We start from the raw sequence: 15,696 nt of genomic DNA on the forward strand, positions 1-15,696 counted from the left end.
CGTATCTGGTATGTCTGCCAAGAAGAGAGTAGCGATGCGGGGTGGCACGACCTCGAAACCTGCTGCTGGCAATGGTGACGTACCCGATCCGAGTCCCATGATAATTATGATGTCATGACGTCAGGGTGACTGCCTTGACGTCATGACTCGGGGTCAACCTCGTGAACCACATACGAGTTTCTCTTCCTATCCTGTAGACTGTACATGCCATCAAGAGTTTATGGACTCTTGATGCCATATAGGGCATCAGATGCTCATTTGAGTCATATTTCTCTCCTCCGCGATACGATTACGAAGCCCCGCTCCCTCGTCGACGATCGACGAGTCTCGAACTACTACTACAAAGGACAGCAGCAGGTTCCTTTACTTTGACCATTGCGGCTTGTTGTTGTGGGAGCTTGACGTAGCAGGCCAGTCATTGGCAGTGTTCGAAGGCTACCACCAGGTCCACCCGCCGACCTTGCCCCGCTTGTCAAGCAACTGCGCAAGCAACTTCAACGGACTTAGCCATGGCTTCAGGATATCTTCTGGTGTTGGCTGTCGCTGTGCTGTCCCTTGGGGCACTCTGTGGTAAGTTCTCTTGCAAAATGGTCGAACTCTTGTCATACGGTCCAGGACTGTCAGGTGCTGTATGTCTGTAACTGTATGAGCAACTAGTCTGACGAAAATTCTTGCCCTGCAGCTTTTAAATTACTTTGAAGTACATGTACCATAATAATGCCATGTACCCTCGCCGGTTTCTGAGGGCTGGCCAGCCTAGCTTGTGGCCGATCGAACTCTCTGACCCCTCACCTACCTACTCGTATATTGAATTTGTCAGCGCATTCTGATGCGGGGGGGGGGGGGGGGAGGGGGAGTTAGCTGGTGTATGGCAAGGTAATGGGTTCTTTTTAGCATGACTCCATGCACGGAATCCAGCTCTTAAGACATTGAAGATGTTGTGGAAGAGCCTGAAGTGTGGCCTTCTTCTTTTTTGTATTTCAAACTCTTACCCTCGCAAATATGCCGCGCAATAGAACTTTTGCAATCAGGGGGGGGGGGGGGGGGGCAGCATGTCTGCATGTCTGCAAGTACCATATAAACATGCAGAATGTCCAGCCGCCCCCGTTGACAGCGGGACAATTTTGCTTTGGACCAAAACACTCACATGCATTTGATATGGGTGTGCAATCTGGAGTGGTATCCTGCGGATAGTGGCGGTAATAGTGCAGCACTATTAAACTTAAAGGGGAAGTTAAGGCAAAAATTAAAATTTCACCAGTTGTAGTCTTCGGGGTGCTGAGTCGAATGGTCTTGGTCCGAGAAAGCTGAGACGCTCCCTTCCTACTTGAATCCCAATCGAACTCGCGCACTTCCACCGAAACTGGGTGACTGCGCCCTACGAGATGGGGATTTGTATGCAAAATGTCACTAAAAGCGCCATTTCGTTCTTATAAAAGCACGGATGACCGCGATTGGCCCATATGTTGTAGTCCTTTGGACGCTGAGTCGACTGGTTTTGGTCCGAAAAGGCTGCGATGCAGCGTTCCTCCTTTATTCCCAATCGAACATGGTTGAAGAAGCGGTCACGTGCTCCTGGGTGCCAAAATCACCTGGTCACCACGGCAGCAGGCGACAACTTTCACACCAAGGTTCAACTCGAGTGACAGGACTGCACCCAAAAAAGGTCAAAACAGGCTGTAAGTTGTACCCTGCAGGCACGGTGACCAGGTGACTGGTGTAGGCAGGAGCACGTGACCGCTTGTTCGACCATGTTCGATTGGGAATTAGGGGCGAACGCTGCATCGCAGCCTTTTCGGACCAAAACCAGTCGACTCAGCATCCAAAAGACTACAACATATGGGCCAATCGCGGTTATCCGTGCTTTTATAAGAACGAAATGGCGCTTTTAGTGACATTTTGCATACAAATCACCATCTCGTAGGGCGCAGTCACCCAGTTTCGGTGGAAGTGCGCGAGTTCGATTGGGATTCGAGTAGCAAGGGAGCGTCTCAGCTTCCTCGGACCACGACCATTCGACTCAGCACCCCGAAGACTACAACTGGTGAAATTTTAATTTTTGCCTTAACTTCCCCTTTAACTATTTTATTCCGTGAGAAAATTATCGATAATGTCGGATGGCCCCTAACAAAGTTGATGTTTGTATTGTCGATGGCTCAGAGAACACATTGAATCATGCCTGTTCAACCCTCCCCCATCCCTTAAAGGGTACATATTGAATCATGACTCTTCAGCCCCCCCCCCCCCCTTCAAGTGCAAGGGTACATTAATATTGAAACATGACTGTTCAACCCCTCCCTTTAAGGGTGCACAATGAATCACGACTGTTCGCCCCCCCCCCTCCCTTTAAGGGTGCATGTTGAATCATGACTGTTCACCCCCCCCCCCCCCCCTGCAAGCGTTCATATTGAACTGAGTCATGACTGTTCAGCCCCCCCCCCCCCCTTCAAGGGTACACATTGAACTGAATCATGACTTTTCACCCCCCCCCCCCCCCCCTCATCAAGGGTGCACAACGGCGTGCCTGGACTCGGCTGGAGTAAGGTCTGGTTGACTCAAAACAACTCGTAGATCCTGACCTTTTCCATTCTTTTGCATGCGTGTGCATTTGTACATGCATGATGTGCGTGTGCATGTGTGTGCTGGCGTTGCTCACATGCGTACATGGGTGTGGTGCGCACGTACGTGCATATGTTTGTGCAGAGGCCAGCGAGTGTGGCAAGCTGAGCTGCCCACCAGTGGAGAAGCCGCTATTGACGGATTGCTGCAACGAGACGACCACCCCTTTCACACCAGTGATATATACCTGCTGTTTGCCGCATGAGGGCAAGTTGGTTAAGAAAGCCTTGGAGGTGTGGTTAGTATCTAATGTTTGTTACTGAAGGCCAGGAAGTGATGCTCGTGTGACTGTTGCGCAGGTAGTAGTGTTGCATTGTCATTGTTTGTCACTTACACTTACTACTATCAAGAGTACATAACCCCCCAGACTGTGCAACGCCTGATCCAGCTCTGCATAGGGTCTTGGTCGAGCGGAATCGGATCTTTGCGTCATAATACCGTACACATCTGAGGGGAACCCGGGGAGTCGCGGGTACTCTTGGATCAAAAACAATGGTGCCCTGCCTCGAGACCGGCCTTGCGCGGGTGTGAAGTGTACGCATGACATCAGAAGATCCGATTCCGCTCGACCAAGACCCTACACAGAGCTGGATCGCCGTTGCACACTCTGGGAGGTTATGTACTCTTGCTACTACTACTACAGTTGTGGCAAGTGAAATCCGACACTTGCCATAGCAGTCCGTGCGCCAAATTCAAAAAAGTCGTCTAGAAGTTGCACTTTTATTTGCAACCGCGGGAAATTTGAGAGGTCTGGAGAAGAAAATTCTCAATGGGACTCAAAATTGACAAACAAGACGACGACCAGCGCTCGAGCATAGTACCTTTTCGCCATTCCTTCGTGCATGATACCTATTCTAATTGATAAACACTACCCTCATGTTTCGTTTCATGCGCAACGGACGAAGCGAAGTGTCTTTTTTCGTCCACGAAAGAAAGGTAAGGAAATTGTCGTCTTCGCGACACCCTTCGGATTATTTAGTGGGGCATTGTGGGCCAAGGGTATTTTTTCTTTTTCTTTACAACTGTCCCCAGGTACTGAGACGGCGCTGATATCCTAGGAGTTCTGTTAGTGCAAAATGCCAGGTTACTGACTTACGGCGAGGTTTGTCCACCCAAAAATATGGGAGATTTCTTGGATAACATACACACATAATACAGTGAATGGTATTGCAGTGGGCATCCAAAACGGTTGAACCAAACAAATAATTATGGTATGATACCTAGAGGCTAGGCACACAAAAATCACTCAGGAATCGGACGCAAGTCCCGGGACCTTGGTGCGGCATTACACCCGGACATTGAATGTTTGCCGGCGCACGGCTTTTGCTTCACCACTTAATACAAGTTTACGCACTCACTCAATTCGAAAGACTGGAACGAGACCAAACCAAATGTGACAACTAAGAGCGAGTTGTGCATTTGTTGGAACAACGTTCGGGCATTGCGAGAAGGATATCAGCAGGGTCCAACAATGGCAGCAACAGCACCAGGTGATGATGGAGTACCAAGGAGCTTGTATCATGCACATTACAGTGAGCAACAAGAGAAACCGTACTGTGGTACGTGAAATCAGAGCCTGGGCAGGATGATCGACACTGTACACTGTGCTACAGCGCCTCAATTGTGCGAGAGAAAACAAACAGACCAGCAAGCACAGATCATGAACTGGTACACAACATTGACAAAGCACAAACCGCACAGCAAAGTTACAGGGCATAGCCGAGCGTTTTGTTGCCAATGAATTGCTTGAGAAGGGAGCAGTATTCCTTGTAACATTGCATGGAGTATACGAGAACGCAGAGTCAGAACCAGGCGTAACAAGGCAAGACGGCTACTGTACAGGGGCAGGCTTGACGATCACTTGCATACTCGCAATTTTGGTACAACCAGGAAATTAGGCATCACGTCATCCCGAAGTGGCTTCGACACGCTACATTGCATTCATAGCTGTACGGTGACCCTGTTACACAAGCTTCTGTGAAACAGACAGCATGCCAATGACCTGCAAGCACCAACAAACGCAGCCGGTAAAACAAACGCTACATAACTGCCCAACATAAACTTGTACATGCTGATGAGAAGCAAGAATGTGCTTGATGTTGGAAGTTATGCTCGCATATTCAAAAACATGCATGGAAAAACATCAATGACATTGTTCACGAATACAACAGAAACATCATACAGGGAGAGTAAGTAATCCTTCCTCCGTTTTGTATACGCGCACGCGCGCGCGTGGTAGATAAATCTGTTTGGCATGACTCGATCGAGGTTGCGTTCACCGTAGAGATAGGTGAACTCGAAGCCAACACCTCTCACTTTCGCTCTACTGCCCCTTTGGGGCCGATGCGATCCTTGTGCCAAGTTGTGGTAGTGGCTCAACAGAACAGGACAGGTGTGTGTGTGTGTGTGTGCGCGCGTGCGCGCATGTGTGTGTGTGTGTGTGTGTGTGTGTGTGTGTGTGTGTGTGTGTGTGTAAGTGTGGTTTCTGAACTTTTCTCACAATCGTATAAGTTTCAAATTTTCGTGAAAACCCAGCTACACTGTGACCGGTACAATCGCATGTCGTATACTAGTATCTGGCGGTCAGTCACATGGCATGTCGGGTATCCAACAGCACCGCACTGACAGCTTATAGACCTTATATTTAGTATTTATAGTCCTACTTCAAGTAAATGTAGACAGTCAGCATCATGAAAGTTGCCATTACGTAGAGTTAAATACAAGCCAGTCACTAGAGATGCATTTCGATAAATACAGGTACTTCGAAGTAGTCTTTTTGATCTGTTAAGTTAACACAAGATGGCTTTGTAGCTTCAGTCGTCCAGAATATTCATTTTATTCCGCGGTTGCCGCATAATCGACACGCAACTGTACTTGTGCAAATCTCCAAACGCTACGTAATTGGCCGACATTATTTGTCCACGGTGATGAGAAGCACGGCTCCTAATTTTTAAATCATGAAAGGATTACATATGCAGGTACATCCACACAATGTGCACTATCCTGAAGTGGTGCGCAAATATTCAAAATCATTCACCGAACACAGAGAGGCGCACATACCGTAAAGTACCGCGAGAGCGCCCCACCTTGATTTTGCCGCGACAGATTTTACAGCCAGGGAAAGGAAAATCGTATGGCAGAGTGCAACGAAGTTCGTACGGTGTGAGCAACTTAGTGTACTAAGGTCACACTAAGCAGGTTTTTGTGTGGAGCTCGTGTCCGCTCGAAGGCACGGATTGTCTGCAGAACGTGCAATATGTGTACAAAGTTCGTGTCGTATAACCTACAGACAGGAGACCACCCCCACAATACGACCCCGAAAGGACGAGATGGTGGGGCGCTCTGGCGGTACTTTACGGTACATGTAAATACGAAGGAACCACATGCGCAGCAAGGAGATTAGTCATTACTTTACTTATGAGTTTGATTGATAGAAGTTTCCTTTCAGCTGACCATTACCACTCATGAAACCAATAGTGAGTGCTGTTGTTCTGATTCACAGGTATATATTCGGCCCTTAGCGCAATGTGTTTTCGAAGCTAGGCACACGATTTGCATGAGGAAATCATGCAAAGATGTGGCATAAGGCCCTACAAACGTGACCTAGGTAAAGGGATGCCATTATTTGCATTTTCAGTACTTTGGCATAGGATAATTTGTGGATGATTGTGTTGATCAATTTCACATAATTTCACGACAGGTCATAGTTTATTTAGTGGGGTGTTGTGGGCCAAGGATCTACGACCATCTCTTTTGCATTTCGAACAAGTAGACACTTTCAACAATTCATACAAAAAATGCCTTCAGTGCAAAACATACCGTTCGGACACACCAGGCAGTCCTTTCCAGCATTGATTTTCAAGTGCAGACGTATCCACGATGACCTTCGAGTGAACTGCGGCTTGGAACACTTTGAATACGAAGCACACACTCAAACTAACTAGACCACCGCATAGCTAGTGTATTCACGGAGCCAAAGAAGTCTCCTTCTGCCCCCACAGGGTCTTGGTTAGTTCTCTAGAAGGGACGAGAGCCATACCTAAATTCAATAAATTCTCCAATTCCAAAAGCCTCAAATGAAGGCGTCTTGGTGACTTCGTTTCCCGCGGTTGCAAATAAAATCAGCCCTTGAGTACCCCTTGGCGCACGGACTGATAGGGGACAGCGCCACAAATGGATATCAATGGTGTAATGCACTGCACCAAATTTGTACTATAGAGCCGTATGCATCCCAAACAGATCGAAAGGTCACAGCGTAGATACACACAGTTCACGAACAAAGTACACATAAGGAGTATTGGTATCCAAATCCCCATTCATTTTTGCCAGCACCTTTTGAACTTTGACTGTGTGATGAGTACGAGTTTTGTCATCAGACAGATAAAGTTGTACGTAACACATGTACTGTATGTACGCAGGGCTGCAAGGGCTGCAGACTGCGTGGTGCAGTCCCTTATGCCAAGTGTTGGATTTCACTTGCCACACCTGTAGTATGCAGAACCACAATGGCACGAGGCTAGTTGGTTGTAACTCGCATGTGTGTAATGTAAGGGTGGCCAGTTGAGCTTGCCATTCTTGTTCTCTGGAGGCAAGGCTTTGCTCAGCTGTCAGTAGCAAGTACCTGATGAGGTCACCATGACATCATGGCCTCACTGAGGGCATCGCTCTCTGGCATTATGTACATTATACAGTGCCACTCAATAAAGTCCGATCGCGTTAGTCAAATACTCGCTGGGCCCTATGCAGCCCGGACCTGCGAACACTTAGATGTGAACAGGTTACGCTTGCAAGCTTGACTCACGAAATCGTATTTTATTGTGCAGCACTGTACAGTACAGTCCACTTCCCTTATAACGACACTCGGTGGGGCGTGAGAAAGGTGTCCTTATTCGCGAAGTGTCCTTATACCCGAAGTCTCAATATATGTATTACAGTGGGATGGGACTTTGCTCTGGGCATGGAAATTCTGTCGTTATTCGCGAATTGTCGTTATATCCGCAGTCGTTATTAGCGAAGTTGACTGTAGTTCCTAATTCAATATGTAGCAGCCAACCATTCGCGTCCCCCTGGTACTGGTATTGTGGTCTCCTGCCGTCTTTCACGATAATTATTATGTGATTTTGAGCCGTCGTAACAAAAGTTGTCGTCCCTGAACCGAACATCGCTCGTTTCGTACCCTGGCCCCTGCCCGAGATGAGTGATTTGTTGAAACCAGTTTCTACCTCTGTTTACAAGCACACTCTGGGAAATATCAAGAGTACATAACCCCCCAGAGTGTGCAACTCCCACATACCCTGCTGTCCCGACAGAATTTCAAGTTGACGTCATTATTCATGACGCAATGCTCCTTGCACCAGTGATTTACAACATGTGTACGGGTGTCCACGCGTCACACGTTTTTCTTTGCAGTAATTTGTAAAGGATCGATCAGCTTCGGTCAACCACATGTTCCGGATTCGTCTGATAATACGTGTACAGTGCGCATTGCATCATCAAAATGACGTCAACTTGAAATTCTGTCGGGACAGCCCCCATAGTGGAGTTGCACACTGTGGGGGGGGGGGGGGGGGGTATGTACTCTTGGAAATATAGAGAGTAGCTGGCAGTCTAGCGTGGCCTGGATGAGAGGGTTTTAAATGCTTTGTTTTACCTAGGTCATCATGTGCGTTATTCGAACTGATAGAAGCATCTTTGCTATACAGAAACATGACGTGCTGCTGTGGTGCTCTGCTTTGCTGTGCGTCCTCTGCAGGATAATAGCCTGCATCGTTGTCGCTGTTGTCGGCTCGCTTGGTGCGGTCTGCTGCTGCTGCTTCTGCTGCGCGTGCTGCCCGATCTTCTCGTCGCGCCAGAAGAACACAACGCACGTCTCCACGCACTACCAGACGCTGCCACAGGGCGGCAACGCAACCTACCATGCCGACCAGAAGGTGCCGCTAGCCACAGCCTGTGAGTTTCACTTGGCCAGTTCTACAAGTGGGAATGTATTTTTGCAGCCATACTAAAAATAGTAACTTTGCCCTGCACATGCATGGCCTGTTGTTATCACTGAGATAAATAACTCTCCTTGCATGCTTTTCACAGTCGTACTGTTTGTGAGCAGGCATAGTGAGATGATCTCGAGAACTAAGGCCATTACTTAGGCGGTGTTTACATGAGGCGTTTCAACCCGGGTTGAGTTCGACCCGGGTCAGATTTCAACCCGCCATGTGCATAAAATGAATTGCGCGTTTACATGACGCATTGCGCTTGACCCGGGTTGAAATTTCGCCCCGGGTTGATTTCAACCCTCCCCCCAAGGGGAGGGTTGAAATCAACCCGGGTCAAGAAAATCGTACAAACGTACTTCTGTGCGTATCTCGCGCCAGGTTTGAACGGCACTGCAGATGCAAATTTCGCGCGAACGGATTCACGTGACCATACAGGACTGTAGAAGTGGACTTTTGGCGGCATATCAGTATTTGACCCGGGTCAACTGACTTCATGTAAACGCTCGCCTCTTTTGTCTATCGTACAGACTTTCAACCCGGGCTGAACTCGACCCGGATTGAAATTTCTCATGTAAACACAGCCTAAGAAACAGAGGGTACCAGGTTGCCAAGTCCTTCTTGTGTCACTAGTCGTGCGAACCGTGCTTGTGCTTGTGCTGTGACTGATCCCTGAATCGAAGGTGCATTGTGTGCGTGTGTGGGTCGGTCAGTCGGTCGGTCTGTATATCTGTACATACACGTGTGGCCCTACGTGTATCCATGGATGTGTTCATGCATGCTCGTGTGTCTTTCTGACTGTCTGTACATACTTTGAAGTACATTATGTGCCTACGTGTAGTCTGTACATACTTCGAAGTACATACAATGTATGTGCCTCTGTGTATCCATTCGTGTGTGCATTCATGCCCGTGTGTGTGTTTGTGTGTTTGTATTTACTTATCTTTTGCAGACCCGTCATACAGTGCCTAGCCAGAGGATCATTATCAACACCCACACCTGGTAATTCTCGTCTGCTTTCCGTAGCAGCTGCTGATGGTGATCAAAGATGGTCTTTATTTTCAGAGCCAATTTCTCTCTTTGTTATAGCAAGTGAACCATTTCTAGCACTCCTCGCTGTTCTTTGTTCGACTTGAGTTTACTACAAGATTTTGGTTTCAGAAAGGCCATGTTTAGAGCCATTCAATTCAGACATATTCAGCCCTCTTCTGGGATGAAAAGTAAGGAACTCATCGCTCCTGCCCAGCACTTCTCATGATGCCTTCCACAGTGACATGTGATTAGGTGTGAAGTCTGGCGAGGGTCAATTCATTGATCATAGATAACGTTAGATACAGATATTTTTTCTTTCCGGACACCTCGGATGTTAGTCCAATTTTCAATTTTATCATGATTTGTATGAAGAAAAATTATATAATTATAATTATTATTAACTAGTTTGAGTGTTCATGAGTTGTTTCTGCACTGTTCATGCCCTTTTGTCACACATACTCTTAATCTTAGTTCTCACTTTTTGTAATACTTACGCGTCATATGTCACACTTCTTTGGATTTTTAACCTTTGTTTTTCCCTTGATCACGTTAGTTCCGTATTTCCACTGATGATCGGAGCTTGAAAATTGATTTTGGAAACACACAAAACCAAACCTTGAACAAATTGTCACGTTGCGTGGTGATGTCTGCGGCATTCATACTTTTCATAGCTATTATTTTAAAAACTAGTTTGAGGGTAGTTTGAGGGAAATATTATATTTACAGAGAGCGGAGTCCTCCGGTTCGATAGAGTGCTCAATGCGGCAGCAGAGCAGTAACACACGAGTCAACAATCCAGACGCGTGGTACTCTGTGACTCGTGTATAATTATATTTATACAAAAGAGAAAGACCAAGGAACTGCAAGTTACGATACTGTCCACTAACACCACCAGTTACTAAACAATCAGCTCATTTCGATACCATTGCACGACACTGGGACTGACCGTCTTTCTCTTTTGTATAAATAATTACAGTCTGTATCGGCTATAGAGTGACCGGATATAAGAATATATCGGCTACAGTGATATTGGTACGAAATATCAAAAGCAAAACGTATTTTATCCAGTACAAATATCACTATAACCAATATTATCGGATGTAATGATATATCGGATATTATGATGGCAACAAAGGATCAAAACATGCATTACAGTTTACACACTACATTATCATGATTATTATCGGCTATAGTGATAACTTTAAAAATACATGTTGCAATAATATCAAAGGCACTATTTTTTTTTACTTTCTTCACGTTCTTCACGTTGCTTATTTTGATAGTGACACGTGTACATGTACATAACAGAATTTTTTTATGGAAATGCGGGCACTGTCAACTATGCAGCATGCTCATTTGTCAAAACGCCATGCTGGAAGTATTTCCTTGCCTTTCATGTGTCGATCGAAAAAAATCGATCGTATCGCATAATATAGTGATGCATCGGTTATAGTGATAAAATCACGGAAATCAAAAGGGTACGCTATAGCCGATACAGACTGTAATTAAACCTTGAGGGCACTCTAATCTCTATAATCTAGACTATCACAGAAGAACGACTCCGTGGTAGTGAGACATGGCGATAGATCTATTATAACACTGGTTAAAAAAACCAGCATTAATACAAGTAGATAAACCTTGTTATAGTTCACGGCTTAACTTCATGCATATTGTTAGATTGACAGCATGAAACAAGGTGTGCAAGGCATAGGCATAGTGGTGGCCTGCGGAAGCGAAGGCTAGTTTGTGTGTTTCTGAACATTCAAGCGATGCCAACGCGAATCCCGCGAATTATTATTATTATTAAACAAGGTGGAGGACACTGTGTTTGGAAACAGTGACCTTCCTACAACCTTCCGTCCTCCACCTTGTTTCATGCTGTCAATCTAAACAAGGTGTGCAAGGCATATGCATAGTGGTGGCCTGCGGAAGCGAAGGCTAGTTTGTGTGTTTCTGAACATTCAAGCGATGCCAACGCGAATCCCGCGAATTATTACTATTAAACAAGGTGGAGGACACTGTGTTCGGAAACAGTGACCTTCCTACAACCTTCCGTCCTCCACCTTGTTTCATGCTGTCAATCTATAACATTGTTGTCACAATATGCGTGATCTACAGTGCATTTCAAAACTATAGACGCGTAGGGTTTTAGAAATCTTTCAAATTTGGCTGGAACTTTTTGAGAATAGTTTTCGGAATATTGCTCAGGTCCGCTCCACTCTCATAATAGTTTCTAATAAACGATTGGATAGCAGACGCCCAATTAAAAATGTTATGCACAAAGTGATCAAAGATTTTATGTGGTATACGTACAGGTATAGATGCTGGCATAACGGTTTTTGGTACGCGTCTATAGTACTCTCAGTGCTGCCAAACCGTCCGATTTTTCGGACAGTGTCCGATTTTTGAAGGCTCGTCCGAAAACCGGTCCGAAAAGGGAAACGTCCGAAAACCAGCCAAAATGTCGGAGATCATTACTTTCCTATACAGAAGTCCTGTACTTTCACTTTTCAGCGCAACTGAAGGCACAAATCACTATGTACATTTGCTTCTAAAAAGGCTAGCGCTTGGCTGTGGAAGTGCAAAGTAACATGCCTGGATCAGGCTGGATGGCATGTAGGCTGACAGTCTCTACAGAGTCAGTGTGCGACCACACTCATCATTACAAAATTCATGACAACTCCGGGGTTACCATGGCAACGAAGCGAATTTTCATGGTGTTTTAGGCGATATTTTGAATTCTCTGTAAAAAAATTGCCGAGGAGAAAAATTCGCACCATTTGACCAGCCTTGCCCTTGGCGGTGAAGTTAAGGAGGCTCCCACCTAAAGAAGTAAAAATAAAAGGTCCATGGACACCCTGTTTTTTATGCATAGAATGGTGGAGTGATGTCTCCTCTTCAACTTGGTATAGTTTTTAGGTAGGGTCACCAGGCATATAAGAGGTATTCTGGTGTATTTAGTGAGTGTACAATTTCTTGATTTTCGGCAAAATAATGGTAAAAAATTTGGTTTTTGACCCAAAGAAGCCTCCTGGAGGGAGGATACTAAGCATTTTCTTCATCATATGTTTAAGAACCACATTTGGAGGTATCTTCGGTACACAAGATAGACTGTGTCTTGGTTTTGCCCTTGGCGAGCCACTTTTTCGAAATTACGGGTACCGAAATTTCCATCGGGTGCTGAATTGTGAAATGGTTCAGCCTGCAACATTTTGTCCATGGACATATCGATTTTTGTGGTTTTCTGTGATCCATGAGCCCCAAGGACACCGATAATGGACAGTTTTGATGGTGTCACCAGGCACTTTAGGCCCCTACGAAACAATATAGGTATCAAAATATGGTATTTTTAGGCCAATTCTGAAAATAGCATTTTTAGAAAATCTGACCATTCTTGCCTTCTTGACTACATAGCACTACCAATGACATAATAGTATGGTAATATTATGTTAGAAGAAGTTATTTCATGCTGCAACCTCCTTTGGACATACCAGATAGTCTGTGGTTGGAAAGGTACATGTATCATTACATGTACATCATGTAGCCATCAGTCCTAGCACATTGATATACGAGTAGTGTACATGTAAGGCAGCGAGGTTTCATAACAACCTCGACCATGAAACTGGCACATGAATAATGTGAAATCAGGCATTCAAAATCAGCCACACTAGACACCCACACGTGTGCGTGCACACGCACATACATGTAAACACCCACATGCACTCTCATGCACGCACTCTCCTGCACGCATCATTGTAACACTACTAGTCCATAATAGGACTTAGTGTAAATAAAAGCATGAAGACCAGCCACTGCACTGGGCGTGCATTTGCTGGTTGTCACTTGCGTTGATAGCAGCAGACTCCAGAAAAACACACGCTATGTACAATGTATGTGAAGGGCAATATGCATCTACACACGCTGGCGTGCAGCACATACCATGTACATCATCATGTAGTGTACTGTCATCATCTCTTGGCAATTCTTTTTTGTGTCTCGAATGCGGTTCACAAATGTGCATTCACATGCACCTCCTGTACTGTAAAGCCACTGCCACACTGTCCTTGCGGGCACCAGAGAATAGAGCCATACAGAACCAGCACCCCCCCCCCCCCTTCCACACCTAGCTTTGCACACGCGCGCGCGTGCATGCGCACACACGCACGTGCATACACACATACATGTACAGTCAACTTCGCCAATAACGACATTCGGCGGGGCATCAGAAAAGTGTCCTTATTCGCGAAGTGTCCTTATAACCGAAGTCCCATTTGAATGTATGTGAACCCATATTTTGCATAGTATGACATGCACATCAAAATCAAGCTCTTTTCTTGCTCTATGTCAATGTGTACTTTATTTTCATATTGCAGTTGAAAGGAACTAAAAATTCAATATGCAAGGGAAATCGGAAAAATATGCCTTTTTGAGCCATCTACAGGGCCAGAGATATGTACATGTATGATGATTACTGTACAATCATACATGTACATTGTATACATATAGGTGTGCTGGTAAATCCAACAATTTTGAAGCCAACATAAAAAAGGAAGAAAAAGCCCCCCCCCCCCTCTTGACTGCATTCTCTTGCATGTGTGCCTTTATAATAATATCCATCACCATAATGTTCTGGTACTTCTGTACATGTACTTGACTGACAGGTACTTGAAATAGCTGTCAAAAGCCCAAAAAGTCGTTATTCAAGCAGTGATTATGACCTTGGGGCACTAAAAGCATGTCGCTATACGCGAATTGTCGTTATTCAGATAGTCGTTATATCCGAAGTTAAATGTATACAGTTAGATGGGACTTTGCTCTGGGCATGGAAATTCGGTCGTTATTCGCGAATTGTCGTTATATCCGCAGTCGTTATTAGCGAAGTTGACTGTACGCAGACATTTGCATGCACATGCACACAGTGTACTCGTGGGAACATGTGCATAACCCAGATCAACATTGCGTGCGAACCCACACATGCGGGCACGAGCACGCGCGCACACACACACACACATGTGCGCACACAAACACATGTGCGCACACACACACACGCACACACACACACATGTGCGCACACACACACACACACACACTCATACACCTACCCACCGCTGAAGCGAGGATAGCGAACAAACTACGTTAGACATAGCAACTTGTGCTCGGATTACACCTTTCAACAGCTTGCACACACATACACACACGCACGCGTGCGTGCACGTACACACGCGCACATACACACATACATACACACACACACACACATAAATGCATGTACTTGCGCATAGGAAAGGATTCAAAATATTCAGCCATAGACAATTACCCAATGCACACCTGAGTGTGCACATCTTAGTTGTGGCATCCCCATTTTACAAGAGCAGGATTTAGAAGTTCGTCCTTGGTTCAAAACACAAGCTTCTGGCCAGCGCTTTCCTTACACCATCAGTACAGTACAGTGGTTGACACGAACCTCATTCCTACAGGGACAGCAGCCCAAGTTCAGCAGCTCTGAGATACGTTGTCCATTGAGCTCAGGATACTCAAGGATCCACCAAAAGTTTCAAACGGCACTCGTGCGACTGGAGCTGCAAGTGGGTCCACTTACCAGCGAGTGGGCAGCCACTTCATGCTCCACAGGTAGTCCATGCTAAATTCCAGTACCAGTACTAGTATCACTACGTTCGACATCGATGTCTTCACTGACTTCAGCCTGCTTTTCTCACCCTTCTTCGTCAGTAATATATTTTCTTCTTTGTGGCCACCGCGTACCGCTTCAGCAAAGTTTTCAGAAAAAAAATCAAGCAGCGTAGGAACTGCCTTTGTTTTGCATTATCCATGGTCAGTGATTCATTCCAGCGTAGAAACTGCCACGGCTACAGAAACACTGCAACAAGTAGAACTACATCCTGGGACAACTGCGAGCACAGAGAAATCAAAAAACTTCTTTCTGAACAACAGCTTGTTTTCGCATGGAACGCGATATTTTTTGAATCTCGCGGCAAAAAACAGATTTTGGAGGTGCCCTTTTTACACTGGTATGATGTCACTGCACATGTCACTGCAC

General features: G+C 45.8%; 1 protein-coding gene across 1 annotated transcript; it reads left to right on the plus strand.

Annotated features, from left to right (window-relative positions):
• Positions 1-295: 295 nt before the first annotated feature.
• On the plus strand, positions 296-10,241 carry LOC135810854 (uncharacterized). Its single transcript, XM_065324274.1, has 4 exons — positions 296-570; positions 2,704-2,857; positions 8,372-8,568; positions 9,559-10,241. The coding sequence occupies exons 1-4, from the start codon at positions 510-512 to the stop codon at positions 9,576-9,578; spliced, it is 432 nt and encodes a 143-aa protein (XP_065180346.1). The 5' UTR covers positions 296-509; the 3' UTR covers positions 9,579-10,241.
• The last annotated feature ends 5,455 nt before the right edge of the window (positions 10,242-15,696 follow it).

This window comes from Sycon ciliatum, chromosome 2, assembly GCF_964019385.1.
Source record: "Sycon ciliatum chromosome 2, ocSycCili1.1, whole genome shotgun sequence".
NCBI classification, from domain to species: Eukaryota; Metazoa; Porifera; class Calcarea; order Leucosolenida; family Sycettidae; genus Sycon; species Sycon ciliatum.

Bases quoted from the DNA above. Each gene is read 5' to 3' on its own strand.
- LOC135810854 (XM_065324274.1), top strand. From the start codon at position 510: ATGGCTTCAGGATATCTTCTGGTGTTGGCTGTCGCTGTGCTGTCCCTT. The intron at 571-2,703 runs GTAAGTTCTCTT...ATGTTTGTGCAG, and splicing joins GTCCCTTGGGGCACTCTGTG to AGGCCAGCGAGTGTGGCAAG. The intron at 8,569-9,558 runs GTGAGTTTCACT...TATCTTTTGCAG, and splicing joins GGTGCCGCTAGCCACAGCCT to ACCCGTCATACAGTGCCTAG.